Source organism: Eucalyptus grandis, chromosome 5 (assembly GCF_016545825.1).
Source record: "Eucalyptus grandis isolate ANBG69807.140 chromosome 5, ASM1654582v1, whole genome shotgun sequence".
NCBI lineage: Eukaryota > Viridiplantae > Streptophyta > Magnoliopsida > Myrtales > Myrtaceae > Eucalyptus > Eucalyptus grandis.
The window spans coordinates 1,658,257-1,676,208 of NC_052616.1; the positions used below are offsets into that span (position 1 = coordinate 1,658,257).

The 17,952-nt window shown below is 40.2% G+C and overlaps 2 protein-coding genes across 3 annotated transcripts; both read left to right on the forward strand.

The window, feature by feature from the left end:
* Positions 1 to 2,171: 2,171 nt before the first annotated feature.
* LOC104443467 (K(+) efflux antiporter 2, chloroplastic) lies at positions 2,172 to 12,745 on the forward strand. Its single transcript, XM_010056879.3, has 21 exons — positions 2,172 to 2,492; positions 2,827 to 4,555; positions 4,885 to 5,056; positions 5,148 to 5,238; positions 5,691 to 5,827; positions 5,930 to 5,989; positions 6,101 to 6,220; positions 6,584 to 6,652; positions 7,702 to 7,767; positions 7,904 to 7,993; positions 8,630 to 8,734; positions 8,847 to 8,975; positions 9,284 to 9,493; positions 9,703 to 9,852; positions 10,492 to 10,545; positions 10,640 to 10,698; positions 10,894 to 10,960; positions 11,036 to 11,212; positions 11,402 to 11,458; positions 12,146 to 12,220; positions 12,324 to 12,745. The coding sequence occupies exons 2-21, from the start codon at positions 2,934 to 2,936 to the stop codon at positions 12,444 to 12,446; spliced, it is 3,633 nt and encodes a 1,210-aa protein (XP_010055181.2). The 5' UTR covers positions 2,172 to 2,492; positions 2,827 to 2,933; the 3' UTR covers positions 12,447 to 12,745.
* A 1,887-nt stretch (positions 12,746 to 14,632) lies between these two features.
* On the forward strand, positions 14,633 to 17,740 carry LOC104443468 (bifunctional protein FolD 4, chloroplastic). 2 transcript variants are annotated; one of them, XM_010056880.3, is made up of 5 exons: positions 14,633 to 15,024; positions 15,619 to 15,944; positions 16,260 to 16,496; positions 16,581 to 16,748; positions 17,030 to 17,740. In XM_010056880.3, exons 1-5 carry the CDS (start codon positions 14,832 to 14,834, stop codon positions 17,198 to 17,200), a joined length of 1,095 nt encoding a protein of 364 aa, XP_010055182.1. In that variant the 5' UTR covers positions 14,633 to 14,831; the 3' UTR covers positions 17,201 to 17,740. The 2 variants fall into 2 exon arrangements, with proteins under 2 accessions (XP_010055182.1, XP_010055184.1); XM_010056882.3 differs by having other exon boundaries at positions 15,625 to 15,944.
* Positions 17,741 to 17,952: the final 212 nt, after the last annotated feature.

A 17,952-nucleotide genomic window follows, 5' to 3' on the forward strand; every position in this document is an offset into this window, starting at 1 on the left:
GTGAGAGACGCTAGAAAGCAGTGGGAGACGAATGGAAGACGAGTTACAATGTGTCTTTCTCTGTTTTGAGAAAGGCGGCACAAATGAAGAAACCCCTTGAATGTAGCTGAACTGCTAAGCTGAAAATGGAAGGCATGCTAGTTGCTGCTAGTCTTAGCATACTGCGCTTTTTGAGTGCACGCATGCTGCAGATTAGGTGACCCAAAATACGCACATCAAGTACCATAAACCCTTCAACTTTTGAACTTTTATCACGTAGATCTCTTTAGATCTTCTCACCTACTTATTGCATTTTCAAGTAAGCATAGCTCAATCAGATTAAAGTGGCGTCGTCTCATTTCACGAGAAAAAAGAAAAAAAATCCTCAATTGGATTCCCATTCCAAGTAATCTCGTCGCTTGAAAGGAGATTCCTTTGCAACTGATGGGATTGCAAAACATTTTGGTCTTCAACGAGAGAATGCTTCTTGTTGGCGACGGCAAAGTTCGGCAAACAGCAACCGATGGCCCAGTGACCGGCGGTGGAGTCTGTGGTCGACCACCATCAGCGGTTTGAACCTTTTTGATAGAGGAATTCCATTCTTGGACCAATCCGACTCATACCGAATCAAATAAGGCCTAACTTCTAAGGGTGAACAATTCCAGGTTCTACCTTGATTCCACTTGAAATCATTTTGTTGGAATAGGTTCCCTAAATTTCGAAACGTGAAACGTACCCTACATACCCAAGAGTTGATTCCAGGATCCATGTGAATTTCACATGTAATCTTAATTGAATGATTACAGTGAATCATCACTTTAATAACATTTGCTATAATCTATTTATCACAACTCAAATTCATATTTAGGCACACCAAGATTATAAAAAATTAATAAAGTTTCATTCATACGCAAACTAGTGATTTCAAATTGCATAGCTATGGACGAATACCACAGGTTCATGCGAATACTTAGAATTAAAAAAAAAAAAAAACACAAACACTTATTCAAGGTTCCACTTGAAACCCATCTGTTAGAATAAATTTCTTAATTTTTAGGATCTAGAATCTACCTTGCATATCTTAAAATCTAAAACTAAACCCAAATGGGAACCAATCCCGTTATTAAGTTTTCAATTCTATCCTAGAACTGTGCTCATTCCTATTGACTAATTCTAGCTTCCAACAAGTGGACCATCTAAAAATACAGTGTAGTGAAAGAATGACCAAACCATCATGTAAAATATGATAAAAGGGCCAAGAGATCATTGTGTGTCTGGCGACTCTTCTCTGCCAATTTGGGTCAGTTAGATCCAGTGGAAATATTTCCTATTTGTATATTTCATGTTACCCTTTGGAGGAGTTCATCAGCCCCAACCGACGAGCACTTGTACGGCCATCCGGCTTATGGAAAATAAACTAGGTGGAGCAGTTGCTTTCAACAGGCTTGTCCCGATAACATGCCTCATCAATCATTCTGCTGATGCTAAGACTTGTTTATAAGCATAATTAAGTAGAGTTGGTTCTCATAAACTATCGTATCATATTCTTGATTTCGAAAAAGCTTTGCATATGCAATTTGACCTCTATCAAGCACAGAATTTTGACCTTAATCTCGAGTAAATATGATCGATTGCTTGAATCGTCTGTAAAATGAATAAATAAAAATTATTTCCATCATTCATAAAAAAAATTTAACTTTAAACAATTTATAAATTAATTATTTTAAGCAATATAAAAAAGGATTATGTCAAATATATTTTCTAAATCATTAATTTTTCATGAAATGAATGGACTTTGAGAGTTTGGACAATTTCCTAGATATTTTAACAGTCAAAAAATATAATTTCGAAATGATTTTTTTTTTTAATTTGTGGAAGGAGAATTTATTATGCAAAAAAAATAGATTTTTTTTTTCTTTTTTTAATTTGTGGAAGGAGAATTTATTATTCATAGACAGAAGAAGATACAACGAGTGGGGGATATTCTATTCTGAACAGCCGCCGCTATTTTTCCGCCTCTTTTCTTAAATATCTGCTCCCCTGGAAAATTGAGAGAAAAAAAATAAAAAAATGAAGAAGAATAAGAAGGAACGAAAAGGAATATCTCAAGAAGACGAGCAGAATAATCCCTCGACGTAAAACTCGACGAAAATTCACGGGAATTTAAAAACGGCCCCCACCAATCAAACCATTTTCCCGTCGTCTCCTGGATTTTTCTTTCCTCCCGTTTTCCCCCTTCTTCCCAAACGCCCCCGCTAGAGAGAGAGAGAGAGGGAGAGAAAGGCGTCAACTGTCCTGACGTGCTTCGAATCACTCCTGCTTTGAACTCTCTCTCTCTAGAAGAAGAAGAAGAAGAAGAATCTGAGAGGCCACGTCTCAATCCGTTACCGCTCGTGTCGTTCTCCGGCGGACGCATTTTCCTCCGGCCGGCGGCGGCGGCGGTCGGCCATTGATTTCATCGCCTCCGGCTTCCGCGGCGGCGGAGCCTCTCTGGCCGTAGCTCCCGGCGATCGGTTCGCTCCCCTCTCCTCCTACTTTTCCTCCGTTTCCTGATTGGAAACGCGAGCGAGCATCGGATTGTCGCCTGTGCTTGCCTGCGATGAATTTGCGGAATGACTGTTTGCGGCTCGCTTCGGTTTCGGTTTGCTTCGATTGGGATTGCTGCATGATTTCGGAAGATATGCATGCGTATCGATGAGCTGTGTCACGTGTGCAAGCGCGCGCGTGTACGATCGGAATGAACGTATCCTGACTTTTAGAGCTTTAGGACCTCGTTGCTGTGCTTTGTCAGTGATTTTTGCTCGCGTTGTGGGTGATTTTTTTCTTGCGATTCGATTTTTTGTCCAGGTGTTTAATGGAAGGCAATGAGAGGGTTTGAAATGAGCTGCTGAGCTTGCTTGTGTTTCGCCTGTTGTTGTGTGAAGAGCGTGTCGTTGCTGGAGGGCCTGGGCAAGATGGATATCGGATGTAGTCTGCGGCAGTCGAATGCTCTCGCCTGTGGAGAAGGCATGGGGCGCAGGGTTATGGAGCTTGCTTATCCTAATCCGAGGTTTAGATATAGACATTTTGGTTTTAGTCAGTTTAAGTGTGTGAATAGCTACAGAGCAGTGTGCGCTAGTAGGAGCGTGAAAAAAGTGGTTGCTCGCAATGGCTGTTATAATTCGGCAGGGGGATATGAGCCGGTGTTGGACAACTATCTGTGTGGTTCACATGTTAACAGATTCCCTGTTTTTAAGGTTGGTAATGTTTTCAAGTCGTCTAGAAGGCTTAGATTGCAATGTCAGAATAATGATTCCTTAGCATGTGTTAATGGAAATGGCCGAAATGTAGAGTTCATAGAGAGTACTGAAAGCTCAGAGCTAATTGATGTTTCTGATACTGATGATTTGAGAGAAGAAGGAGGAAGAGAAGAAAAGGATGATCAGGAGCCACCTAGTCTCGAGGAACTGAGGGAATTGTTGCAAAAGGCATTGAAAGAATTGGAGGTTGCAAGGATTAACAGCACTATCTTTGAAGAAAAGGCTCAGCGGATATCAGAAACTGCCATAGCTTTGAAGGATGAAGCTCAGAAAGCCTGGGACAATGTCAATGGTACGGCAAATACCATACAAGATGCCTTAAATGAAGAATGCGTTGCCAAAGAGGGTGTTCAAAAGGCAATGATGGCTCTCTCGTTGGCCGAAGCAAGGCTGCAGGTGGCATTGGAATCACTAGAACTTGCCAAAGAAGAGACTGGTACTCTTGGTCCGGCAAGTGATGTGGACGAAGTCTCTAATGAAGAGGAAGAAGCATTATTGGTTGCTCAAGAAGACGTAAGAGAATGTCGGGCAAATTTAGCTAATTGCGAGGCTGAGTTGAAGCGGCTGCAAAACAAGAAGGAAGAACTGCAGAACGAAGTGAACAGACTGAATGAGGCTGCAGAGAAAGCTCAGATAAATGCTTTGAAGGCAGAGGAGGACGTGGCGAACATAATGCTTTTAGCAGAGCAAGCTGTTGCTTTTGAACTTGAAGCTACGCAACATGTAAATGATGCTGAGATTGCTTTAAAAAGGGCAGAGAAGTCTATATCTAGTACTTATGTTGATATTCCAGAGATGACTGGTGGCAAATTGACCGATGAGAAGATGCTTGAGGAAGAGAACACGGTTCAAGCCATGGGCAGCGCTGTTAGTTCTGAACGAGAGAGAGATGTCATTGTTGGTGGTGATCGCTTAGCTGGTGCGCTGGATCAGCAGTCTGATAGAATTGAGATATATGAAGAGCCTGAGGATTTAGATGATCAAGAAAATGGTAAGCTAGTATTAGATTCTGCAAAAGAAGCTGAAGTAGATGCAGACAAATTGAAGGTTCCAGTTCAAGCAAAGAAGCAAGATGCACAAGACTTGAGAGAGAGCTCTCCCTTAGGATCTCCAAAGGCACTATTGAAGAAATCTTCTCGTTTCTTTTCTGCATCGTTCTTCTCTTTTACTGTAGACGGGACTGAATTCACACCAGCATCAGTTTTCCAGGGACTCTTGCAGACTGTAAAGGAGCAATGGCCCAAGCTGGTACTGGGGCTAGTGCTTTTTGGGGCAGGGTAAGCATTAGCGTTGCTTCTTGACTCATCTCATTAGTTAGTACTCTTTAACTCTCATCCTTGGCAAACCTCTTGGCAGTTTTTGCCCTTCATATCATCTGGTAGTTGAGATTTAAGAGGTTGCTGTAGACTGAGTTTTGAAAATGTGATGGTTCACTGTTTGAATTTCTCCTTTCAAGTTGGATCTAGATTGTTAGGACAAGACCATTTCCTTTTATATTTTGTAACTTATTCTGAGAAGTTCCTACAATTTTTGTCTAGATAATTTAATCATGATTCAGACATATCAATTTTTGTATCTCATTTTCTAGATGCTGTGATTTGTACAGGGCCACTATTATAGCCCGACGAGCTGACAGGGCTGATCAAATGCTTCAACAGACGCAAGCCATTACTGCCAGTATTGAAGAAGTTTCCTCTAATGCTAAACCTCTGGTCCGCCAATTGAGGAAAATTCCTAAACGAGTTAAAAAGCTAATGGCCATGCTTCCTCAGCAAGAGGTTTTGCATTTAGTTTATGTACTTCATTAGTTTATTTTTTCCTTCTTAAGTTAACAATTTGTGAACATATGATCATGTGCTCAACTTGCAGGTAAATGAGGAGGAAGCTTCCCTATGTGATATGCTTTGGTTACTTCTAGCAAGCGTTATTTTTGTTCCTGTTTTCCAAAAGATTCCTGGAGGTAACAACTCCATCAATTTTTCCTTCGCTTTTCTCAAACAAGCTTTGATGTATTAGTACAGTACTGCAAATGATGTGTGCTTTTTTGTATGTTTTGAAATGTTAAGTTGTTGTCTTTTGTTTCTCTGTAAGTGTTTGAGCGTGCTATTTCTTCAACATGTCAGGCCCTTTTTTCGCAGCTTTCAAATTCCTTCTTGGCAATTATTTGTATCTGGTGGCTCAATCAATTTAGTATGTTATATTATAAAGCTGCACTAAACTTTCTAGTGATATAAATGTGCTTCACAAGCTAACTCCATATGCAAATATTTTACCGTGTATCAACGTCCTTCCACGTCCCTTTTAGTTTCCCCATTTCCCCATTTTGTTTATTACTTCTTAGGTTCCCCATTTCATGTGCAAAATCTCACAATCAGGTGTGTATGCTACCTGTTTTTCTTCTGTCATGTTTAGGCAGTCCTGTCCTGGGGTACTTGGCTGCTGGTATTCTGATTGGACCTTATGGACTCTCTATTATTCGGCATGTACACGGGACAAAGGCAATTGCAGAATTTGGAGTAGTTTTCTTGCTATTCAACATTGGCCTTGAGGAAAGTGATGATTGCTGTTTGATTTTTCCTTCTTCTTCTTCTTCTTTTCTTCTTCTTCTTCTTTTTGCATCAGAGTACTTAAACTTTGATCTGCATCTTCAGCTTTCTGTTGAAAGACTTAGTTCTATGAAGAAGTATGTCTTCGGATTGGGAACTGCTCAGGTGATTGGAGACCTCATATTGTTCCATGCTTTTTGAAATTGCTGGCATTGTCTTGTGCCATTGGATTTATAATTTTCTAATCCTACATGCAAATGCACCTGATGATCACAGGTTTTAGCGACAGCTGTGGCTGTTGGCTTGGTTGCTCATTATGTTTGTGGGCTGCCTGGTCCTGCTGCCATTGTTGTTGGGAATGGCCTGGCTTTATCTTCCACAGCCGTTGTTCTGCAGGTACATAGCAAATCTTGCTTTACCATACAGTGTCAGTGCTTCCTTCTTAACATATAAGAATAAGTGAGCAGCAAAATAAATTGGTACATCAGTTTCCTGGAACTACCTACGTGGCCTTAGGATCTTCTGAGGAAACTTAGATAATGAGCTCATATGGATTCTTGAATCTTAAGTCTTCTATGATAATGTGCATCGGACGAGTGAGATGATGTGTTGGAATAAAACTACTGGCACCATCTGCCTTCTTGTTGTGAGAACAATTTTCTCTAGAACTCAACCTCTAGTAATTCTAACTTTCAAACACAACAAGAGGTTAATATTTGATGTCCTCTTGATGGATATTTTCATGGAAATTATGCACAGGTCCTGCAGGAACGAGGTGAGAGCACATCACGTCATGGGCGTGCAACATTCTCTGTGTTACTTTTCCAGGTTTGCAAATATTTCTCCACTAGATATAGAACCTAAGGCTTTCTTCATCATCTTTGTCATACCTTTCAAAAACTGTGATGATAGAGATCTGGTAGGGATAATTGTCGTAAGACGAAGATAGGTATATCACGCAAAGTAGATTGTGTTTCTGTAAGCATATGACTAGATTGACAAGTTTTCCTTGTACATATATATTCCTTAGGTTCCATGATATGGTGACTATGAGATTTTTGGTGGAATCACAGCCAATTATTCTAAAAATTTAAGCTGTTAGATGAAAGCATGGTTTATAATTTAAATATTCTAACACTTCCCCTAGTGCTTATTCTGGTCTTTTGCCTAATACTAAGTGTGGAAATTTAATTAGAGAAATAAATGGGGTCTAGAAAGATTTGAACTCAGGACCTCTAGCTTTGATATCATGTGAGATTTTGGTAAAATCATTGCCAATTGTTCTAAAAGTTTAAGCTATTAGATGAAGACATAGTTTAATATTTAATTATGTTAATACTCTCCATCACATTTAGTCTGGTCTTTTTGCCTAGTACTAAACGTGAACATATTTAATTGGAGAGGCAAATGGGGCTTAGAAAGATTTGAACTTAGGATCTTCAGTTTTGATATTATGTGAGATTTTTGGTGGAACCACAGTTAATTGTTCTAAAAGCTTAAATTGTCAGATGAAAGCGTGGTTTATTATTCAAATATTCTAACAGTAACATTTTTCTAGTGTTATAGTTAGTTTGAGATGCACTGATAATTGCCATAAGTTATCCTACGAGTTCAGTGGAGCTATGTTGGCTTGTAATGAGGAAATACTCCAAGAACATGTCAAATTTCATGGCCAGTGCCTTTAGTTAATTGTAACAGGTCTTGCATCTCAACACGATGCATATTTCAAAATATCCTATTTAAACATCAACATGCCTGGATACAGTTAAATACAGAAACTGATCCATTTTTAGCTTCTTGCTATTTTCTTATTTGGTTCTTGAATGCCATTACCTTTATGAGTCAATTCTTGACATTCGTCTTTCATTTGCTTCCAGGATTTGGCTGTGGTGGTATTGCTCATACTCATACCTCTTATCTCACCAAATTCATCCAAAGGAGGGGTAAATTGTTAATTTTTTTTCCCATGTTTCTCTTCCAGAAGTAATTTTAAATTTTGAACTCAACCGGGTTTTAGTTTTCACCGGCATTTCTAGTCATTCTTAGTCACTAAGATTCATGTTGTCATGCCAAATTTAGGTTGGCGTCCAAGCCATTGCCGAGGCCCTGGGTGTAGCTGCAGTTAAGGCTATTGTTGCCATCACTGTTATTATTGCTGGTGGACGCCTGGTAAGTTATCATAACCTCCAGATAAATAAATTGATATTTGACTGATTAACTGTTGGATGCCTGGTAAAATGCGTATCATCTCCTTAGGGAAAAGGGCTCTGATGATAAAAATCTAACGTGGACTAATCGTATGATATTTTCATTTAACTGCATGAAGCTTTTATAGGCACTTCAGATGTCATTTCATACTTTTAATTCATATCCATAGTTGCTGGTGCTCTGTAATCATGACCTTGTCAATGAAAAGGATTTTGTTGCATTATGATGAAGCTCATATTAATAGTTAGGCTAGGTGCTCAGACTGAGCTAGTACACCAGAGATGTTGTTTGCTTAATGTCATGTCCTGAGGAATCTGAGCTAGTTGATTTATCTTGGTGAATGTTGCTCAAGTCTGGTTCAAACGGTGTCAGGCTTATTTGTTCTAGTCACAATAGTAGTTCAGGCATGTGGGCTTTTCTCTTGTTTGTATGATTTGTCTCTTTTTGAGCACATGTAAGTACTTTCATGCACAACTAGCAGAAAGAGAATGGGCGGTTATTGGCTTGCGTGCTCGTGTGTTCAGAGTGTTCTTATGTGCTTCAGCTTTTCGCAATTATTGACTTGTGCTCAGACTTGGTTTCATTCTATTTCTGCAGCTTCTGCGACCAATTTATAAGCAAATTGCAGAAAATCAAAATGCAGAGATATTCTCAGCCAACACTCTCCTTGTTATTTTGGGAACTAGTCTTCTTACAGCCAGAGTATTGTCTCTTTCCACATCCAGTGCACATATAATTTTTCACATGCTACTTAAAACAGTTCTGGAGCTTGCACATCGCAGTAGTAATTCTTTCCCTATAAATATTGCAACAGGCTGGCCTTTCCATGGCATTGGGTGCCTTTTTAGCAGGCTTGTTGCTTGCAGAAACTGAATTCTCTCTCCAGGTTGAATCAGATATTGCTCCATATCGCGGCCTGCTGTTAGGCCTCTTCTTCATGACGGTATTTTTTCTGTCATTTGTCTATTCTCTTTTCCATTTTTATAAAAACCTCATTTTTGTTGCGATAAAATAGTTGATGCCTTAAGTTGAAGCAATAATCTGTTAATTCTCCCTACGTGAAAAGCTGATTGCTAATTCATGTGATCTTTCTTCTCTGTGTGATTGCTTTGTGATATCATGTAACATCTGAACTAGAGAAGTAATGAGAGAAAGGTTGCTTTGCTCTTCGAGGGGGATATTTTAATTCTATTGGACCATCAGCTATGACTGGAACTTGCTTGTAATGATGACCATTTGGTGGGTGTCCAGGTTGGAATGTCAATTGATCCAAAGCTTCTAGTTTCAAACTTTCCAGTCATAACAGGGGCACTGGCACTCCTAATTGTCGGCAAGACTATTTTGGTTACATTAGTTGGCCGGCTTTTTGGGATCTCAATTATCTCTGCAGTAAGAGTAGGCCTTCTTCTTGCTCCTGGTGGGGAGTTCGCATTTGTGGCTTTTGGTGAAGCGGTTAATCAGGTTTGTCATCTTATAACAGTAACTTTTGACCCGTATTCTTGGCATTGATTATTGAACAAGAAAATTTTGTTGAACTGCTATCCTGTGATTTTGGGAACTTTAGAAGTTGACAGTTGGCATCTTCATGCTTTCATGTTATGTTTTAGGCATTGGAGTTGGTTTTAATGTTTCCAACATTTGTCAGTGGTTTTACTCTGAATTTTGTCCAGGCAATTATGTCTCCTCAGCTGTCATCTCTATTGTTTCTTGTGGTGGGAATTTCAATGGCCATTACTCCATGGCTAGCTGCTGGAGGCCAGTTACTTGCCTCTCGTTTTGAGCAGCATGATGTCCGAAGTCTATTACCTGTTGAGAGTGAGGTAATCTGCTTTAGTTTCAGTGTCTATTTCTTATGTAGTCAGTGTAATAGTGATATCATACTCATAAGCACAGCCATTTCTACTGTTTGTCTGCAATAACTCATTCTCAATTGATGAAAAAGAGGCCTATGAGTCCTGTGGGTTTGGACACCATAGTTGAATGGTTTAATGATAAAATCTTGGGCATGAAAGATTTGGGGGAAGTTCTGGTGTCCTTGTTCGATCCTAGGTCTGGGTTTAGCAGTCCCAGCCACTGAGCAAATGATTGATATGATACACTTGGAGAATGGAGTGTCCTTGCTCTGGGTATGCAAGTCTAGGTGTGGAAGAATAAACCGAACTTCTTGCATGAGAAATAAGCTATAATAGTTTAACATGAATAATTTACTGCAATTAGACTCTCAAAAAGTTTAAAAGTAGATTCCATGTCATCATCTGGTGATATCATAGACATTGACCGAGTCAGAAAAACACAGAAATGAGATGAATACATCATTTAGTAATCTCTGTTTTGCTAGATTGCAAATGATGGATCTGTATGCTATATTCATTGTTGCTTATATAAGCTTAAATTGCATTTTCATCATAAGAGTGATTCATACTAACAAATCTATATCTGCTTTGGCATGATCATAAAAGACCGATGATTTGCAAGATCATATCATTATTTGTGGATTTGGACGTGTTGGCCAGGTATTGCAGTTTAAAATTGGAATAAAGTCCACAGTAGGACACATTTGGAAATCATCAATGTTCATATGTACATAATTGTCTACATTGCTCCCAGATCATTGCTCAGCTTCTTTCAGAACGACTAATCCCATTTGTGGCACTTGACGTAAGGAGGTAAAGAAATTGACGACTCCTTTTATGTTGACTGACTTTATATGTTCATTTCAGTTTTTGGCATTATGCAGCTTTAGAGTTTTCCTTGTGAAAGAACTGAGAAACCAAGTTGTTTAAAGTCAGAATACCTTTTTGATCTAGTAATATATGTGTTATTAATTGAACTTGTCAATATCGACATAATTATGATTACAGCGACAGAGTAGCAGTTGGCCGTGCCCTGGACCTTCCTGTGTTCTTTGGAGATGCTGGCAGCCGAGAGGTGATAAGTGACATTGCTTAAAGTGTGTTCAATTTTGTATTTGTTAATCCTTAAAGGCTATGCTTGGTTCCCTAGGTCCTACATAAAGTAGGGGCTGAAAGAGCGTGCGCTGCAGCAATTACCTTGGACAGTCCTGGTGCAAATTATAGGACTGTTTGGGCTCTGAGCAAGTACTTCCCCAACGTTAAAACTTTTGTCCGTGCTCACGATGTGGATCATGGCATCAATTTGGAGAAGGCTGGGGCTACGGCAGTTAATATTCCTCTACTTAATTGTCCCACCTTTTGTTTTCTTATTTGTATGTTAGTCCAATTGTAAGATTAATCAGATGAATGGTATGCTCTGATAGTTCGGTCTTTCATTACCCGAGCACCTGTGACTTAAAATTTTTTGCTGGTTGACATTTATGCCTTGATGGTTTTTACTGCCACAAACTTGCAGGTTGTTCCAGAGACCCTGGAACCCAGCCTACAATTGGCTGCTGCTGTTCTCGCACAGGTAATTGCAACGATATTGCTTGACAAATAAATGTTTCTGAAAGTAGAATTTACTCTTGTTGGGGCCCTGGTACTATGTGATGGTAATTTGCATGGGGCACAAAGCTGCTTTTCTCTGATCCTGGACCTCCCAAGTCCCTTTCGAATGGTACTTGGCAGCAGAATAGTCATTTAAGCTTATATAGACTATCTTGGCCAAAAAACAGCTCTTGTAAAATACACTGAATGCAACAAAAAATAATATCAGCTGGTTTCATATGCTGTGTTTGTTCCTAACTAACGTAATTACCACTAGACGTTTACATTGTTCATTTAGTACACAGGAAATCTGAAATGAGTAAGAGACCTCTGTTGCATACCTGTACGCTTACTAGCTCAAGTTCAGTTGTGCCTTCAAAATAATTATTTGTTGATAAGAAAGCCATCTCATTGTCTGCATGATGCCTATCTATCTCATGACCAATTGGGAAGCAGAACCTCGAGGACCTCGTAGGATCATTTCAATTGGAATGGCCTACTATAATACATTTTGGGCTGCAGCACCTGCCGATTCCAGCCTAATTTTAGGACACGGGCTCCCTTGGTGGCATAAACCCACCTGTACAACATTGAGAAAAGAATTGCTGAAAGACTTGATTTTGCTTTCATATTTCTTTCATTTCCTTACCCTTTTCTTATTTAATGTTAGGCTAAACTGCCGGCATCAGAGATAGCAGCAACAATAAACGAATTCAGAACTCGTCATTTGTCCGAGCTTACTGAGGTATTTAATACTTTCTCCATCTTCAGATGCATATATAGTCTCGGCAAGTGCATGACAGAATTTTGGCGGCGATTGATGAAAATATTCACTGTTATATTTGCAGCTATGTGAAGCTAATGGAAGTTCACCGGGTTATGGATTTTCTAGAATCATGAGCCGACCCAAACCTTATCCCTCTGATTCGTCGGATGAGAATGAAGCCAGTGAAGGAACGATACCCATATAAGAATCTACTAGTTACAGGCCAAGCCAACACGACGGGAGAGGGTGGACTGAATAAATGTAAAGCAAATCGCATTGGTTTAAATTGTACAGGGTTTATACAGTCTTGAACTGGACATTTGACACCGCAAGCATTCGTTGATTCTACAAATTTTGCTAGACGTTCTCTACGATCGCCTTCACCGCTACTACTTGTGTCTTGTGGCTTGAAGGCGACGCCAGATTTGCACAGGGAAAGAAACAGAGAGCTTGTAACCCTTTCATGCAGGAAATTATTGATTCACTTGCCTTTTTGTTCGGTTATCAAGGAAGAGGAACAATTAGCTGGTGATTTCCTGAGAAGGACGTAATTTTAGTTTTAAGCCCAGAAGCGGTTACGCCGCTGTGTCTCTGAAGCGAAGGGCAGCGACACTGGTCATCTCCTACGAGCGATGTCCATTTGGGCCCATTCTATAGGTCCATCAGTTCCGAGGAAAACTACGTTCGAAAGTTTTTTTCAACTTTTCAATATTTAGACGAGGAAAGCTAATCGGTTTACGAAATTGTTTTTCATAGATTGAAATGATAAGTTTAATTCGGAGGAAAATGACTTCAGTTTCCAGTTAACGCATGAATTTGATTATAAATTTACTCCAAGCGCAGATCACTCATCCAACGATTTTTTATTTTTTTTTGGCTGTGGATTTAATGACAATCCATGGAAGAGGCACTGCTTGTGTTTTACTTGTGTCCACATCATTTTGCCCCCATCAAATTGGACGAGACTCTTATGTCGCCTTACCCATTATTGTGAATCAGTTACTAGGGGTGAGTATCGGTCCAGGATCAACCCTGGACTGATCCTGGATCGGATCGTAACCTGCTGGGCCCTGCCCTGGGTTCCTGGGAACCTGGGTCGGTCCCTGTCTTAAATTCTTGGACCAAAGACATCGCTTATCCTTGAGTTAAGTCTTAACCCCAGACTAACCCCGACTATATATATATTTAATATATTACTTATAATTTTTATATAGAGAAAACCTTAAAATAAACGCCGTCAACAATATTAAATAACTATTTAGTGAGAAGTTCAAGTAATTTTACATTATTCTTTAATAATTTAGATTTTTAATGTCTTTTACGTCATCAATAGTTATAATTTACGAATGAGGAAAATGTTTTTGTAAGAAGTTCTCATGGTATCCAAAAAGGTATAAATAGCTCATTATGGCATGCTCTTTTAGTATTCGTTCTTTTCTATCTTATTTGTCATCTTAATCTTCAATTTGACAAAATCAAAAGAAACAACTTCTCCGCTCGCCACTCAACACTCACCTCACTCGCTTTGGGTCACTCGTGCCACTCATCGCTTGACATTCGATGCTCATTTTGTTCGACACTCACCCCATTTGACCCTCACCGCTTGTCTTTCTTAGCTAACATTACTTATCATCGAACTCATTGGGTCGGTACGGTCTTTCAATGAGTGCAAAAAATAAAATAAAAAATTATTGGTTGGTCCTAGGTTGACCCTGAAACCGGACCAAACCCATTGAGTCAGTTCGGTCCTTAATCGTTTTTTTAAGAAATACAAAAAAATGAAATAAATAATTATCGATTAGTCCCAGGTTGATCTTGGAACCGGACCGAACCCATTGGGTTGGTCCGGTCCTCGGTCCCAAACTCAATAGGGTTGATTCTCGGTCCTAAAAATTGAGAACCAACATTGTACGAGTTGGTCCTAGGGTTAGGGGGCAGACCGACCCAACCTCGGACTATGCTCACCCCTATCATTTACAGATATTTCTTCGTCCCAACATAGATGAAATGCAAATTTTTGCAATTCTATGAATTTATTTCATGGTCCAAATCGCTTACTATACTCCATCTCCATAACCATTGAGAAATTATCATACTCTAGTTTAAGTTATTAATTTTGCATTTTTTTTTAATCAGTTGCTCTTCAAATAAAAATTTCACTATTCACGCAACTATATTGCTAACCATATGTAGATATTTACTAGTTTATATTGAAAGCTATTAACTAGTTAGAGCAATTACTATTTATCAACATGCTTAAGATTTTACCACATCCAAAGTTACTGCGCACACAATAAACAACCATAAATAGGTAAAAAGTCAATTTTTTTTTTTTCTATTTTCAAAAGTACCCTGTTTGGCCGACCAAAAGAAGAGAAGTACCCTTTATTCTTTTCTCATGACGAAAAGGAAAAACACAGGCCTTCGGCACTTTGGCAAGTCTGCAAATCCTCTCTCCCCCCGGGCGCTTCTCCGGCGGAACATCACGACCGCGCCGTCGTAACCGTCTTCAGCTCGAACAATCTCAAGCCGCGAAGCGAAGCCAAGTCGCGGCGGACGATCCCCGACGACGCCGTTCGATATTCCGGGAATGACTTCGATGGTGCTCGGCGAGTGCTCGACTTCAGCCGCGTCTCGCCTCTTCCCCATGGGCCTCCGCAAGGACGCCGTCGTCTTGGTCCGCAGGTTGTCGCTGCCTCGCCATTCTCGTGCCTCGACGGACCCTCCCTCTCGCCGGACCCTCGCCACCGGCGCTTCTGCTCCGGCTTCGCCGCCACCTTCCGGTCCGTCGCCATTTCCATCCTTTCTCTTTGCGCCCTCTCTTTTGGTTCGCGATGGATGTTTAGCTCGAACTCGATTAGGCTTTTCGCGGTTGCGCGTGAAGTTGCGGATGTTGGGATTCGTTTTGGGTGGCGGGTTTCAGTTTTCAGTGTTTGCTGAGAAGTGGAATTGGTGAAGAAGCTTGTTTAGCAGCGTCTAAGCCGTTGCACGGGTTTTCGACTGGAATAAGAAGAATAAAGTTAGAACATTTGGTTGCGAAAGTTTTTATGTGCTGTGGATTTTAAGTCGCAGAACGTAGAAAGACACGAAATGGAGCATATATAGAAGAATTTTGCATGGATCAAATGAAAGTTTGAAAATGAGATATCGCTTGGATCGAATGAATGGAAGAATTTTGCTTTCCGTGCGTACTGCATACGTATAGATTGAAATTTGTTGCTTTCTGTTTCATGCTTCTGTTCTGGGCATTGTTATGAGCTGCAATTTGAGCTCTTTTTTTTTTGGGGGGGGGTGTTTATGCATGTGTAAGATGTAAGATGCTTGTTTGAAGCGTGTCTTAATTATTTGAAGTTGATTGGGTACGTGTGCTTGTGAAGCTTCAGTGGCAATCGAGGCTTGTGCCAAAGTGATCGATGGAAAACATGTTGCAAAGCAAATCAGAGATGAGATTTCAGCTGAAGTATCTAGAATGAAGGAGGCAATTGGGGTTGTACCAGGGTTAGCAGTGATTCTTGTCGGCGACAGGAAGGATTCTGCTACATATGTACGCAACAAGAAAAAGGCTTGTGAGTCTGTGGGGATTAACTCCTTTGAAGTGCATTTGCCTGCGGACTCGAAAGAAGAAGATGTTCTCAAGTTTATCTCAGGATTCAATGATGATCCTTCGGTTCACGGCATTCTTGTTCAGTTACCACTGCCTTCAGTATGTATCTAAATGCTCTTTCTTCCCCTATTAACTGATGTAGACTTCTTAAATTGAGTTTCTTGGGTTCAATCTTTAATCTCATGACAGGAGGATTCGACAAAAGGTGGATTTTGATGTTCATGTAGGAGTTATGATGACCTTTGTACTTGGATTTGATTTTTTGTACTTCATAATTAATCTTGTCGAAAACCAACTTCATATCAGGCGGTCATTGGACTCTGTCCCCTTGGCCCTATCTGCCTGCATATATGAACTAAATGGCATCTTCTTGTTCTTTTTAGAATATTAACAACTAAATTGTTCTTCTGCCAGCATATAAATGAACAGGGTATCCTAAATGCAGTAACTATCCAGAAAGATGTGGACGGATTTCACCCATTGAACATTGGTCGACTTGCTATGAGGGGTAGAGAGCCCTTGTTTGTGCCCTGTACGCCTAAAGGCTGCATAGAGCTGTTGCATAGATATGGTATTGGTATTAAGGGAAAGAGAGCCGTTGTGATTGGCCGGAGTAATATTGTCGGGATGCCTGCTGCTTTGCTACTTCAAGTATACTTCTATCTTGTTGAACTATGTTGCCCTCCTTAAAAGTTGTCTTTCGTCATCTGCCATGATATGTCGGTGTTTTTTTAGAGGGAAGACGCAACTATCAGTATTGTCCATTCAAGGACACAAAATCCTGAGGAGATCACAAGAGAGGCAGATATCATAATTGCGGCTGTTGGGCAAGCAAACATGGTGAGAGGAACATGGATCAAACCTGGTGCAGTGATTATTGATGTCGGAATCAACCCAGTTGAGGTAACTTGAAAGCTGTCACATTTTACAAATGCAAGCTGTGTGGCCCATGTCTTGTCAATTGTGCAACAACAGTTAGCCTGAGACATTGTCGTTTGCTTGATCAATCCACACTGATAGCTAGATGTTAAAAGTAACTTTTAAATAGCATGGGGTGGTTCTCATTACAATGAAGTTAGCCCCTTGGTCATCATATGGGAAGAGGGGTGCGTATTAAGAAAATCACTGACCACATACAATTATACTTTTCCTGTCTGTGACCTTTATCTTTGGTGCTTTAACAGGATCCAAAAAGCTCTCGGGGTTACAAGCTAGTAGGAGATGTCTGCTACGAGGAGGCTTGTAAAGTTGCGTCAGCCATCACTCCTGTTCCAGGAGGAGTTGGTCCGATGACGATAGCGATGCTTCTCTCTAATACTCTTACATCCGCAAAGCGGGCACACAACTTCCAATGAGTGTAGGAGATCCAAGACATGACTTTACAATTTGGGTGACAGTTGTAGAAACTGTGCAAGAGGAATAGTTATTGGCGAGGCTGCTGTTTCCAGCAGGTGTCCTGACTCAACCATGCTTTGGGTGCTCTTTTGTCCCTCCATTGTCGGTTGATCTAGTAGATAGTGAAATCAATTTTTCCTCACCAGAGTCAAGCTCTCTAAGAGAGGATTCTGTCATTTGGAAATCACTCAAATGATGGTACCGACAGAAGTTATGCGGTGAATTTTTCATGAGAGAGGAAGAGAGAATATGATAGCGTATTTGATTCTCACTTGGTGAGTTCAAAACCTATTGTAGTGTTGTAATTTTTGCTAAATTCTTTTGCTGTTAGATCCACAGAAGGACGAGTTATTAAGATCTCTGTTCTATGCGTCCTTTATTGGTTCTAATTCTAGGGTAAGATGCAACAACAGTATGATCGCCGATTTCTTATGCCAAATGTATGATTAAACCTTGAGGTTTTGTAATCATCACTAAGGTACCAGTGAACTGTTCCTGAATGCTTCTGTGCCCTCTCTCCTTTAATCTTAATGCCCAAGATAGACTCCTCACGGAGTGATGAATCTTGTGAGTTTTGAGTTTACCTCTCTCGTCGGTCAGGATGATAATAAATGATGGTTTGAATGAGAAAACTGTCTGAATAATTAGGGAGAAAGATTCGACAGTCATCCAATTTTCTATGGCATGTTCAACTTCACCTGTTACTGCTTGC